The sequence below is a fragment of the Dipteris shenzhenensis genome, chromosome 9 (genome assembly GCF_047967505.1).
Source record: "Dipteris shenzhenensis isolate YYH24624 ecotype China chromosome 9, Dip_SZ_1.0, whole genome shotgun sequence".
NCBI lineage: Eukaryota > Viridiplantae > Streptophyta > Polypodiopsida > Gleicheniales > Dipteridaceae > Dipteris > Dipteris shenzhenensis.
In genome coordinates, this window is record NC_141604.1 from 10,676,675 (window position 1) to 10,691,635 (window position 14,961).

The following is a 14,961-nucleotide window of genomic DNA, read 5'->3' on the forward strand; positions in this document are numbered from 1 at the left end:
GAACTGGCTGAAAATCATGGAGCATCTATGAAAATAAATGCCATAAAGATCTATAATGCTGTCCCAAAGCATATTGTCTAACCGCTACAGAAAAGCAGCATCAAGCACATCATCCACAATGCAAATCCCTTTGGGGAAGTTCCTGCAAACCCACCAGCACGCGTGCGCGTACATACACACACACACACTTTAGAGCATCCATCTTATATATACCTTTGTAAGACTAGAATAAGTCCAATCATACAATTTTAGATTTTTTGTTGTTCTAAATATCAAAAATCTACACAGAAAATAAAAGAGAAAATGAAAGAGAAGAAAAAAGAGGTAAACAAAAACTTTTAAGAAAACAAAAGGAAGACATACTTAGCAAGCAAAGCAACACTTATGTCATCATCAATGCCCAAGCATAAGCAGCTATACTGGGTTTCTAAAGACCCGCGGAGTCTCTTACAAAAGTCTTTGTCTTGAGTTTCTCTTAGCATTCCAAAGATGTAGGGCAGACTCGGTCATGATGGATGGTAGCACTAAAAGAGAAGGCTAATCGAAAGTAGTCCATGGTATCCTTCATTCAAGCTACACTCCTATACTCCTAAAAAACATTTCTAATGCTGATGGGGCAATGCAACCACTTAGAATCGAAAGAATATATCACCATATATGTGAGCAGGCCGCAACATGGACGAAAACTTCACAAATGAAATTTGTGCATTCGCTATGTATATACATATATTATGACATCCACCACCTATGAATCATCATGAGCCCAAAGTAGATAATGTATAGCAAATTCTAAAAGAGTATAGTCTAAGGCATGGTGATTTCCATAAAATACTGCTTCATTGATTGGATAGCAAGTGCATGCAATTAACTTTCCAAATGACTAGACAATTTCAAAAGTTGGTTTCCCAAAGAAAAAGGCTTCATCTCTCACTCCTTGGTCTCTTACCCCTCCTCCCTCTTTTTCCTTTAAAAAGACATATTCTCCATGGGAAACCCTTCCCTAGGTGATATTGGAAGCTTCATTGGTGTGAAGGGAAAACATCCAAGAGGTTATCATTTTTGGAAGAGGGGTCTTCCGCTTCCATCTCATCTCCATGAAGACCACCCAAAGCTCTCTATACCTTGGTGCACATTTGTTCCTTGTAATTGTTGTCACCATGGCTTCAAGATCAACGGCACGAGGACAAGCACCACATTCCTTGCTTTTTGAAATGGGGCACTTTCACCAGAGTATCATGAGATCATTGGATCCATTAGTCCACAATTTGTGCAAAGTCATTGAAAATCCATTATGAATGCTTTGGTTATCATGAACGCTAGTGTTCCAAAGGTCAAAGTGGTTGTCCCCACCCCAACAGTCCCCCTTCCTCCCCCCTCCCCCACAGATTATCTTAAAGACCGTTTTGTCACACAACTTCAGTAATAGGTATGGGATCCCTCTATGGTCGAGTTGGTGAGATACATTGTAACCTCAACACCTTGTCAAAGGGCCACCCACCCCTTGAAGACGACATCAAGGGACACACTACCTACAACATCTAAGAATGTAAATCGGAGTTTTCTATCTAGCCTCATGATGGGTGAGCAGCAAACCTGTCCAATTGCCACCATGGTGGCCATCAAGTTGGACATTATCTACACTTTGTGCTCTAACTGAAGCAACATCAAGAGGGTTCTCGCAGGTATCCATTAGTTTTATAGTCGTCCAATCTGTCTTCTTGTTGTTGCTCATGGATTATTTTAGACATCAACTGGAGGCCCTTGTGCAAGGAGCTAGTTATTTCTATTAGTTGACTCCATTTGGCATGCATCATCACTTCTACCAAATGAGTCCATGTACACTCCATTTATTTGATTGACAATTTAATCCTTTTCCTTATATGCCATAAATCCCAAACCCTTTATATATATATATATATATATAGAGAGAGAGAGAGAGAGAGAGAATAAGATATATATAGTTGTGTTCGTAAACAAACAATGGCAAAAGAAACAAGAGAAAAATTACTTTCGACAAAAGAAACAAGTTGTCATAGGAGAAAATTATGGGATTCAACACGCACAGCACGTCGCAGTATTGCCAAACAAAAAATAAGGTTTTAGACACATGGGGCCAATTGTAGAGGTTGTTCATTGCAGACAACATAATCAAATGCAGGGACTTAATGATGTACAATGGAATGTAGATAATTTAAAGTGTCTTAATAAGAGAAGTTTATTGCATTCAACACGTAAGGCACGTCGCAATGTTGCTAGGCAGAGAACAATGCTCAAAAAACAAGGTACGAGTACAGCTATGGAATGTACGAGTACGGAGTTTGCTGATAGTCTTGGAGAAGGGCATGTTTTTTGTACTGCATGCTTTTAGTTGATCCGTGTCGGTGTGGGATTCATGCTGCGACAACTGTTGATGGAGTGGGGGGAGGGGGAAAGAGAGAAAGGGAGGGAGGTGTGTTAGTGTGAAAATGTATAGAGAAATGAATCAATCACTAAAAGAAAGTAAGACTAAAGCTTTGCAGAAGCTTTAAACTTTTCTCTGGATAGTGCCTTCGTGAAAAGATCTACTACATTCCAGTTTGTAGGACAAGAAATCAAGCTGATGTCTCTTTCATGCAATCTCTCTCTGACATTATGATAACGTACAATCATGCAGGAATGAAACACAAGAGATCAAGCTCTCCTGCATGCAACCTCTCTCTGACATTATGATAATGTACCTCAATCATGTGGGAATGAAGCATAGGATTCAGGTGCTACTACAATAGCACTCTGACTATCAATGAGAATAGGAGTGGGCGGCTGCAAAACCCCATGAAGATCTGCCATCAATCTTACGAGCCATTCACACTCAGCTACAGTTGTGACGAATCAGCCTCACATGAAGAGGTACTCACAATGGATTATTTCTTGCTTAGCAAAGATATGCATGAGCTGTCAAGAAAGAAACTTCTTCTACTGTTGGACTGTCTACCATCATAGTCACCAGCCACACCTGAATCACTAAATGCATGAAACTCAGAGTCACCTCCCAAACGTAAAACAATCTGAGATGTTGGGTGCCTTGCAAGTATTTATTGAGAAGTTCCTCTCTAAAATCCTGGATCTTAGCCAGATGCTTTGACATTGTCTCCCTCATGCATATTCAGATTCTCAAGCTCCTCCTTGAATAAAAAAATCATTGCCTCATTCTTAGCCACATACATTGTCGCCAAGACAAGCCATGCATGCAAAGAGGTCTTGCAAGACCTTGTGTGAGGAGTTATAACCTTTTGATTGACAAAGAAATCAAGGAAAGAGCTTAAGAGCTGGGCATCATGCATGCCATCTTTTTTATTCAGCTGTAGCAGTTATAACTGCTGAAGGTCCAACCACTACTACAGCCTGGTTTCTACTAGATGTGAGGTACAGTGTCTGCGGGATGAAGTTCATCCCCATTCAATAATCTCCATTAAACTTTGGCAACCAACAGATTCTTAACCATGGAGCTCCATAGAAGTAATTGGTGCCATTCAACTTTGTCCCCTTGGGACAAGACTCCGCCAAAGAGGCTATCATTTTGAGCCATATTTCACTGCACAACTGACTACAAACTCTAACTACAAGCCAATTTGATATGAGTGTCTGTCTGATTTTCGGGTTCGCTTCAAAATGTCTAGCCCATTGAAGCCAGCAGCAACACAGATCTAGAACAATAAAGACCCAATCCTAGGGTGTGCAAAGGACGAGCTGGAAAATGTCCTGAACAGCTCCAAAACACTGACGATCCTGATTGAGCAAGGGACTTCAGCACAAGCCCTAAAAACAAAATCCATGCGACGGCATAGCAAGAGATGCCAAGCGCAGAGCATTGTATCAAGCCAAGTCATGTTGCTCTGACACCAATGTTGGACAAAATGGTGAACGCACAGAGAAACAATCTGTATTGCAAGAGTGTGTACACTAAGGAAAGACCAAATTGAGGGTATATATCCTCTATATAGGCACCCTAACCCTAATACTTATTACTAACGCTAGGGGGTTACAGTAGAATATCTGCACACAGGCACGATGGCATGCATCACTAGCATTTTATCTTAGCTACTTCTTTAAATTTAATCACTCTGAATCATTTTGTAATTTCAGAACCTGCAATTCATTCCTGCAGTTCAATTCTCCTCTCTTCATTTCTCTTCCGTCCAATGGCAGCCAATTGCCCACAACGACAGTCCATGCAAGCTTCGATGCATGAGATTCACCTGGAAGACTCTTCATTTCTTCAGCCCAATGGCAGCCAATGCCCACAACGACAGTCCATGCAAGGTTCCACGCAGGAGAGTCACCTGGAAGACAGCAGATTATTCACATGGGCGGCCACATCGATGGGGCAGACATCAAATTGTCCTATACCGGGAGAAGGGGGAGGGCATATAAGAAAGGGCTCAATCCCTGCCATTCAGGCATCAGCAGCAGCAGTAAATTGCTATAGAAGGGGGAGGGCATATAAGAAGGGGCTCAATCCACGCCATTCAGGCATCAGCAGCAGCTGTGAAAAGCAAGTAGAAACCAAGTCCTTAGCACCAGTAAAGCATACAGCAGAAGAGCAGGTGTTGGGGGGATAAGCCAAGGTTCAAGCAGTACACTCAGCCCAACTGTGGCACGCAGGGGTGGGCATACCAGTTGTATTGAAACCAGTAGAAAATACTCAAGATCTACTTTCGAAGTCTTAAACCAATCTGCATCACATTAGTGTTAGTGCTAGCCTTAGAAGATGAAAAAGTTGTCCAACCATAATATAATTGGGAATTACATTTTTTAATAAGCATGCAGCCAGAAAGAATTGCAATTCTCCCTATCCAACACAAATTTATGCGATGACACGCATAAAGCTTCTACTACTAGAAAGTAAACTTTTGGCATAAACTAACAAGTCAAAATTGAGTAAACTTTTGGCATAAACTAACAAGTCAAAATTGAGTCCCCTCCCCCAGCTCTTCCATTTTCACTTTTACTCCCAACCTGGGGTGCTCTTGCATCAAGTCCTGCTTCACAATCATTATCAAGACTGAACACACAAATAAGCAAAGGTACAAGCACAAAGAACATTGAAGATATACATTGTTTACTAACAAGATGCACTAGTATGGCATCACAAGAAGGATACGATCATAGCTAACATTGGCGTAACAGCATCGAAGCTTGAAACAACGGAGGGCTGATCTGAAAAAAAGACGATACTCTTTCATTGTTAAATTACAAAGTTCTCTTTGAATAAAGCGTATTACAAGGGGAAAATTTTTCCTAGTTCAAAGAATATCAAGATACTCACATAAATTGTCCATTTTTACAATCCGTGGCCATTTGCAAAAGAAGTGGTGGCTTACTAGCCTTTTCATCCATCAAGAATAGCTGTCTACCAGTACACCCTGCCAAGAGGGGCGCAATAGGTGCAGCAAGCTTTTCTAAAAAGGAAACTCCAAATAGGAAGGGTAACTGTAGCAAGCAAAGATGATAATTGACCATAAGCGATTCCATCTTCACATATAAACATTCTCAGGACTAAACTATTGCAAGCTGAAATATTACAACAGTCCACTCTCATGAACAGGAACTGATTTTTAAATGAATAATCCAATGTGCTACATAGTAAAGCAAGCAATTTTTGGTTTGCAAGCCTGAGTACGTGAGAAAGAGAAGGAGAGAGTTTTGTGTGTGTGAAGACATCTGCATTGTGATGAGAGTGCAAGCATGTGTACAAGCCTTATTGCATGCTGACAAAATATACTGGAAAAGCTTTAACCAACACTAGAAAAATTAAAAGCCAGAAGTGACGCAAGTAGACAAATACAATAGAATTTGGGCAAGTCTATTACAACATAATTTGGCAATTTGAAGTCAAGAACCCCCTTACAACATTCAGCTTTGTGTACAACCTTTCCTTGCCTTTCTTATTTTTCAGCCTTGCCTTTTGAAAACGCAGCAAAACCCAATCACCTTCTATGAATACCAATTCCTTGCGGTGCTTATCTGCTGCTCTTTTCTGCTTGTCTTGACTTCTTTGCAAGGCATATTTGATCTTCTTGTAAGCCTCTTCAAGGCTTTCCACAAAACGATCAGCTTCGAAGATTTTCTCTTTTGTATGCAAAATGGGAGGTATCTTCCTGGCACCTTCCACTATTTCAAAAGGTGCTTTACCTGTGGATGTGTGCACCGTATTATTATAAGCATATTCCAGCAAAGGCAAATAATGCTCCCATTTGCTTTTGTGGTCTGAGACATAGCATTTAAACATATCCAAGATGGTAGAGTTTTCCTGCTCCGATTGTCCATCAGACTGAGGGTGAAAAGATGACGAAAAATTCAGCGTAGTGCCCATATTTTCAAACAGTCCTCTCCAAAAGAGGCTAGTCATCCTCGGATCTCTATCACTGATTATGGATTCAGGCATCCCATGATACTTGAAGACATGCTGCAAAAACAATTTGGCCATTTGATCTGCTGTAATTTTCTTTCTTACTGGCACAAAGTGGGCTTGTTTGCTAAACCTGCAAATTATTGTCCACAATCCATCATGTCCAGTAGGAGTACGTGGAAGATCAAACACAAAATCCATAGCTATGCTTTGCCATGGTCTATCCGGAATTGGCAAAGGGTGTAACAACCCAAGTGCCTTCTGCCTGTCAAACTTTACTTTCTGACAAACCATGCATGTTCTCACATATTCTTCCACTTCTTTCCTCAAAGATGGCCAATAAAAGTATTGCTCCACTGCTGTAATTGTTGCTGTAATTCCCCTATGTCCTGCATATGGAGGAGCATGACTTTCCATTATGACTTTTTGTCGCATCTGATCAGTGACACAGAGTCGTCCATGCATCAAAATGAAACCCTCTTTCAACATATAGTGATCATGCCTTTGACCATCAGAAAGCTGTTCATAAATAGTTGAAAAATCAGCATCATTAACATACTGATCTTTCATCACATCTAACACATTGTTATAAGCAATGCTCACTGCTGAAACACTGGGTTTCTTGGAGACTGCTTCAGGCTGTGGTTTCCTGGAAAGTGCATCAGCCACGACATTTTTGTTACCCGGCACATGTACAATTTGAAAATGAAACATTGAGAGGAAGTTAGCCCATCTCATGTGCTTTTCAGATAATTTTCTCTGCGTGAGAAAATATCTAAGTGACTGATGATCTGTCTGCACATAAAAATCAGCTCCAAGAAGGTAATGTTTCCATGTGGTCAAAGCATGTATCACTGCTAACATTTCCTTCTCGTATATCTGCAAGTACAATTCAGCATCTTTGAGAACTCTACTCTCATATGCAACCACTCTGCCATCCTGCATCAAAGTGCCTCCTATGCTGTTTCCACATGCATCACAAGTTACAGCAAAGGGTTTTGCAAGATCTGGCAAGATAATAACGGGTTCAGAACACAACTTTTGCTTCAGCTCTTCAAAAGCTGCATTTTCCTTTGGTCCCCACCGAAACGGTACAGCTTTCTTTTGTAAAGCATGCAAGGGAGAAGCAATTTCTGCAAAGTACTTTATAAACCTCCGATAGTATGAACACAACCCAAGAAAGCTTCTGACTTCATGCAGATTTTTCAAAATTGGCCAACTCCTTATGGCCTCAACTATTGCAGGATCCATCTTGACTCCATCCTTTGACACTATATGACCGAGAAAATGAATCTCATGCATAAAGAACTCACTTTCCTTGGTGTTTATTAATAGCTTGTGTCTTTTCAACTCTTGAAACACAATAGTGAGGTGTTTCCTGTGCTCCTGCTCATTTTTAGAGAACACAATGATGCCATCAAAGAAAGTGCCCACAAACTTTCTGTGTGCTCTAAAAATTATGTCCATCATTCTATTGAAAGTGGCAGGTGCATTAGTCAAACCAAAAGGCATCACAAGGAACTCATATAAGCCAAATGAAGTGCGGAAGGCACTCTTGTAGACATCTTCAGGCCGTATCCTTATCTGATGGTATCCACTTTTAAGGTCAATACGACTGAACATTGAGGAACCTTCCAACCGATCCAATATATCATCAATGCGTGGAATTGGAAAACGGTTCTTAATTGTGACTTTATTCAAAGCCCTATAATCAATACACATTCTCCAACTGCCATCCTTCTTTTGCACAAGCAACACAGGGGAACAGTAAGGAGAATTACTTGGCTGTATTAATTCCTTTTCCAAGAGTTCCTTCACTTGTGACATTATCTCTTCCTGTTGTGCCTTACTGACACGATAGGGAGGTATATTAGGCGGTGAGCTTCCTGGAATTATATCAATTTGATGATCCTCGGGCCTCTTGGGAGGTAATTCTTGAGGAAGTGCATCTGAGAAACAATCCTGAAAATCTGAAATAAAAGCAGCCCTTTCTCTATCTAAAGCAGAAAGAGTAGAGCCTTCCTGAACTGGTTGGCTGTCCTCTTTGACAAAAATCAAGTACGCTGAAATATGACGCTTTATTACATTGGAAATACAAGAAGTTGAAACTATAGGGATGGACTCCCCTTTCAACTTTACATCAAGTACATGATTTTTGCCTCTATGAGTTAAAGAAATCTTCTTGTTTCTCATCTGCACATCAGCCCCCACCCTGTACATCCAAGGCATCCCAAGCAAAGCAACACACTCTGGCAAAGGCATAATGTAGAAGTCCTCTGCATCCTGATATCCCTGGATATGCATCCTCAACTTGCCAATGATAGGAGTGACAGGTGTGTTGAGTTCAGGGTTGGCCATATCACACATACCGGATGGCCCCATTTCCTCAGGCTCAATGCCAAGCCTTCCTGCCATATCAGGAGTTATGAAATTTGCCTTTGCCCCAGAATCAAAGAAAAACAAACAATTCTGATTTCTGATTTTTCCCCATGCTCTGCACATCTCAGTCTTTTTCATTTCCTCTTCATCATGTGCATGTGGCAAACTCCCAATCACATCTGGAAGAAGTCCTGCAGAAGGTTTAGGCTTTTTGCCCTTCCGATCAGCCTGTTTATCACCATTCTTATCATCATCTCTGACCTGTCTCTTTTCTTGAATGGGCAATCATAAGAGCGGTGTCCCTCTCCTTTGCATATAAAGCATTTGTTTTGCTCCATGAGTGACTTTTTCTCTTCATCAGATAACTTGGCACGGGGCTGTTTATTAGGCTGTCCACGCCTTTGACCAGCTTTGAATTGGGCTTTTCCTCCCTTTTGAAACGGTCGTTTGCCATAATTTTTATTTTCAGATTTGATGTCCTTATCCTGGTGTTTGGCAGCCCGTTTGTTGTCTTCTTTCTTGCTGTCCATAAAGCCCAAATTCTTCTCCTGCATCCATGCATATGCTGTCCTTGCATTCTCAATTAATTGAGTCATAGAACCCACCTTGGTTTTGATGCAATAATCATGTAGCTCACTAGGCAATCCACAACAGTACCTCTCTATTTGCTCTTTCAAAGAAACTTGCCTGTAAGAGCTCAATGGCAGCAAAACATCCGAAAACCTCTGGGTGTAATCATCAAGATTCTTGCAAAGTTTGTATGACAAGTCATGCCAGTGTGAAAGTACTTCAACTTCAAAAGTTGGAGTAAGCCAAGTAGAAGAGAACACTTGCTTAAATTCCAGCCAAGTAGTAGGTGCATCTCCATGAAGCATAAGGTTGGTGTACCACTTAAGTGCATTGCCTTTCAAAAATGTGGCAACCTTCCTCATCTTGGATGCTTCTGTAAACAAACCCCCAAGAAATGCAGCATCAAACTGTTGAAGGAATGTGAGGGCTTTGTACCTGTCCTGTACTCCATTATATGTATCAAACTTGACATGAGAACCACCATCCTTAAATTCTTTATATACATTTGATATTGGCTGTCCCAAAGATGGCTGTATATTTGCAGCATTCCCTTCACCAGGGAGAGCCATGCTTGGCTGAACATTAGGCATGGGAGCATATGCTGTGGCTTGCATGCCTGGCTGCATTCCCACATTGTCATACATGGCTTGCTTTCTATGCCCAATTGGCGGTGAAATCAACATAGCATCAAAGATAGAATCTGTACCAAAATATTCAGGTTGCTGCCTCAAATATGGCTGAGGTGGTTGAGCCACATTTATGGACTGCACATTATTATTTTGAGGAGTAGAAATACCCAAACCAAGGCCTTGTGCTGGCTGCTCATACTGTTGCAATGGATGTACTTTTTGTACCTCTTTCTCAAGTACTCTTTTGGACGATTCCTTTCTCTTGGAAGTCACTTTCTGAGTCATTTTAGATGGCTGTCCCTCATGGGAAACTGATGCATGAGTGTGCGGTCCGCCATGAGAAGCTGATGCATGTGTGTACTCACTCTTTCCGTGCTTGTGATTTCTTGATTTCTTCTTCTTCTTGGCATTTGTTTGCACAATTTGAGCCAAATTTTGAGCCAGCTGAGTCAAAGCAGTCACTGCACTTGCAAGCTGTGCATTCAACATAGTAGCATCATCTGGCTCACTGCTAGAACTAGTATCACCGTTGAGCTCAGTTGTAGCTTCATGTGTGGCCTGCTCAAAAGGCATTTGTTGTGCTTCCTGCAGCTGTACACTAGCTGGATCATTAAGGCTTTCCTGCCTTCTCCTTTGAGGAGTTGTGGAGCTCTCTTGCTCATGGGTACTCACCATGGTTATGGTTGTAATATTCAGCTGTCAAAAAGTGCAGCAAAGATATCCTTCCACCAAACTACCGAGGCCCACCTCTTGAGAAAGAGTGTGTGGTATCCCGGCAATGGAACCAATGAAACCGGCCTCTAATCACTCAGAGGGCAGTGGAACTAAACCTTTAATCACTTCAGCACTTATTTACAGCTCACAAAGCATATATCACAACCATTAACCATTGCATGATCACCATTTGGCATTTACCCATTTGTTCACAAACAAAACCACTGAAAAAGGGATGGAGGCTAGAATGCCCCTGCTCAACAGACATAGACAAGTGCACCCGATTGGCCCCAAACACCGTGGCGCCCCTTTCGGTATTTCTTTATATTTCACAGTGAAATGATTACAAGTTGCATCTGGGAGACCTTCCCTGCAACTGAGCACGCAGCCCCAATTCACTAAGCCTTCGCAAGGCTTTCAAGCATATAACACCATCACATAAGTGCACTTAACCTGTAGGCTCAACCCAAAGGCATTCTCTTTTCCGAGTGCAATTCCATTGGCTGTCCAGATGCAATCACACTGCACCCCAGCTGCACTCTCTTTGAGTGGTTTCCAGATGGCATTCACAAAGCTTTTCAAAGCTCCAAAATAAAATCAGCAACGTACCCAACCAAAGAATGACTCATGTAGCACTGCCTGGGCACCTGTGAGCCAAGAAAGAGGCGGCACACGAGGCCAACCAATAGCTTATGGCAAAAAGAAATTGCAGTAGCAAAATCACAACTCACCAAGCCCTGAAAACTCGAACCAAGTCCTCAATCGCCAAGAGGACATAGTAGCCAATGCCCAATTGCATTCTCAGCCAAAGAGGAGTGCAAAGGCATGAAGAAAGAGCATTTACAAGAGCCGACCAGCAAGAATTCCACTGAAAAATGCGAAAAGAAGCACTTCTGTCGCGAAGAAGTGGGAGTTCTTGGGCTCAAAAGAAGTGTGCTTCAGAGAGGAATGCATTGAGAAGGTTTTGGAGAAGTTTCATCGCCGGAAAGTCCTCCAAAACTGAGAAAAACCAGTCAACCAGCGCGTCGGATCACTCGAAATTCAACAGAAAACTGTAGCTTTGCAAGAGGAGAGGCCCATGAGGCGGTAGAAGCAAAAAGGTCCAGAAAAAGCCACTTTTGCAAATTCGTCCAGCAAAAGAAGTGCTCAGCTCTGCCCGTTCTACCAAACGCACGGAGGGAAAAGCATATCACTACGAAGGGGAGGCAGAGGGGAAGCCATCGGGCCAAACGGAAGTCGAGGAATCCAAACGGGTGAGGAGTTATGAAGAAAAACGGAATTCAGCTAGAGGAGGCTGAAAAACCAGTCCAAAATCTCAACAAAGGAAGAAGATAAGAGAGAAAACCACACATGTGAAGTTTAGAAGGCCCAGGAAGGTCCAGAAATGGCAAAGGAGCATGTAGAAGGCACTAGAGCCACCTGGAACTCTAGGGGGGCCACTGAAGGTACATGGCCCTCTAGGGGGCCCATTAAAAATGCCACGTCATCATTTCCCAACAACCACTCTTTTAATTCCTTGGAATGCCTTTGGGCCTAGGGATTAATTACGCTTATGTGCTAGGCACCATGCCGCGTTTAATTACACATTATTAAGCCCACGCTTGGACTTTTAAAACCAAAGTTGTCACGGTCTTGTAGTACATTAAAGTACTTAGAATTTCACGCCCCCGTGACATTCATTACAAATAAAAATTGAACGTAATAAAAGGAGAGAAAACACAAAACTTACCTTGGGGCCGACAGGGAACATAACCCTTTCAAGGGAAACCTTAAGAAAATTTCCAAGGAAAAACAGCAGGACACAACTTTGCACATCTAATCGTATTTTCCATTAAAGAACCATTGGCTCTTAAAGCAACAAATGTATTGACAGATTAACAAAATAATCCACGTAAAAGGGGCTGCAGCACGAAGGGTCTACAGATTATATACCCCTATACACCTATATATTATTGGAGTTCGGGTTGATGGATAAACAACAATCCACGTAAAAGGGACTGCAGCACGAAGGGTCTACACCTTATATATACCTATATGCATATATATTGTTAGAATTCAAGTTGTCACCTCCTCATTTGTGAACCCCCAAATGAGGAAGCAAGGGGGAGGAAGGCCACATGATCTCCATGGGGGTAGAGATGAGAAGAATCCAAGGCTGCCATGTAGGCAGAGAGTACAGCATGTACAGCAAGAAATCAGGGTTGCCACATGGGCAGCAGTCAGGCTGGCATGTGAGCAGCATGTGGAGAAGTACCTTGCATTCACTCCTCCTGTTTTCTGCACTGGACCCATGGTTGTAAGACACGTTAGACACGCTTCAGACACGAGTGTCTAAAGTGTCTTAAAGATAAGACACGTAAGACACGCCATTGTGATTATAATAATAAATATTTAATTAATATATGTATAAGTATACAAATGTACAACTTGCTACCATAGCTCGCTGCTAGATTCTAGAAGTACAATAAGCTACATTAAACAATGCAAGAACGCACTTGTACAATGTAGTTAAGAGTCAAGACTCGTTACTCAAAACTTAAAACTTAAAGTTAAGACTCGCGACTCAAGAGCTCGCAAGTATTGAGTACTTAAAGGTTTAAATGTCACATGTGATATGAATGAAATCTGCATCTCGATACATATAATTGAAAGGAAACTTTCGACTCTCAAGACTCAAATCTCTGAAGATTCATCCTAATCCGAATCTACGAGGTCACTGCCACTGCTAGATCCAAAGTCACCATCGATGATAGCATGGCTAAGTCAAACTCAATGTTGTTGCTACCCCCCACCCACCCAAAAAAAACAACAACAACAACAAGAGTGTCTAAAGGTGTCTTAAGGTAAGACACGTGTCTTAAGTGTCTTAAGTGTCTTACGATAAGACACGAGTGTCTTAACAACCATGACTGGACCTGGCCAGGTAAAAGCCTGCAGCAAAGGTCTGTGCAGCAGCTAGAACTGTATGGACCTGATTAAAGAGGATCTGGTGGACAGAACTGTACGGAACTGTACAGGGCTGATTAAGGCAAGACACGTGCAGGTCAGAGGAAGGACAGAAGAGGCACGTGGAGATGTGGCCTGACTGCAGTGTTTGGGGCTGGTCCTGTAGGTTGGGGCAGTGACTGAAGGTTACTGCATAGGCTGGAGCAGATGGTGAATCTGTAGAGGCTTGGAAAGGTACTTCAGCAGATGGCGACTAGGCTGGGGGAGGTCCCGTTCCCTCGGATTATAACTCTTTGGGGAAGGAAGCGCGCCACCTCCCCGTCCACACTATGTGTGGTTATATATTATATATTACCATATAAATAGTTTCAATAGCTCATCCATTCAAAATTGCTTGTTTTCAATCTGAATTCTGTTGGGGTAAAGGCACATTGCCAACCCTTCATTAAAGATAGGACCCCTATGACTGTCTTAAGACAGTCATAGGGTAAACCTAATCCTAATAAAAACAAATGAGTTTGTGGTGTGGCTCATCACTTCACACCCGCACACCTTGAGTCCACTCTCTCTCACTCTCTCCCTCTTGCTCTTCTTCCCCCTTCAGGCCCCTACAACTGGTATCAGAGCCTTCTATCCCTCGACCTCTACATAGCCAGCGCCTCGACCTCTATATATCCAGTGCCGTACGGACGTACGACGTCCGTACAGCCGTACGGACGGACTTCGTACGGATCTGATCAGGGCGCAAGCGCGGGCATCGAGCGTGGGCGCGTGGGCATGGGAGCGTCGCAGGCGCGGGCGCGGGCTGCGGCATGGGCACGGGAGCAGCTATGGAGCGGGCACAGGCTGTGGCGCGGGTCGCGGGCTGTACAGCAGCTGCTGACAGCAGCAGGGCGGCGCCGCATCAAGCCAGCAGCTGCTAAGCCCTTTAGGCGTCGCGCAGTCCACACAAGGGAGACCGTACGCAGTCGTACGGACTGCCGTACGGTCGTACGGACGACGCCGCCGTACCTGCAGGGAACTTCAACAGGGAAAATTTTTTCGAAATTTTTTTTTCCCCTTTTCTGGGATTCCGTACACTGCGCAGGTACAGGAAGTACAGCAGGCGCAGATTTTTCTTGCTTGGGGAAGAAAGAGAGGTGAAAGCGCATTCTGCTCTTCATTCCTCTTGATTCAGGGTCCTTTTTTTTTAGTTCACAAAACTGTGTTATCTTGACAGTACAGCAAGTACTTTCATTCATCTCGTGCTTGAGGTGAAGAGAACCACAGTGTGTGGTTGATTGCACAGCTATTTTGTTCTGGGAAGGTAATGCCTTGATTTTGCAAGAGCACATA

The 14,961-nt window shown here is 42.7% G+C and overlaps 1 protein-coding gene across 1 annotated transcript in view; it reads right to left on the reverse strand.

Annotated features, from left to right (window-relative positions):
• The window catches only part of LOC147898180 (Hydrolase-like protein family), a 63,103-nt gene that overhangs the window by 21,665 nt on the left and 26,477 nt on the right, over positions 1 to 14,961 (reverse strand). The window contains exons 6-7 of the mRNA XM_087379007.1: positions 5,306 to 5,469; positions 5,141 to 5,196 (exon numbers count right to left, since the gene is read on the reverse strand). Of these exons, the coding sequence (XP_087235133.1) occupies positions 5,141 to 5,196; positions 5,306 to 5,469 (220 nt within the window). The remainder of the gene's footprint in view (positions 1 to 5,140; positions 5,197 to 5,305; positions 5,470 to 14,961) is intronic.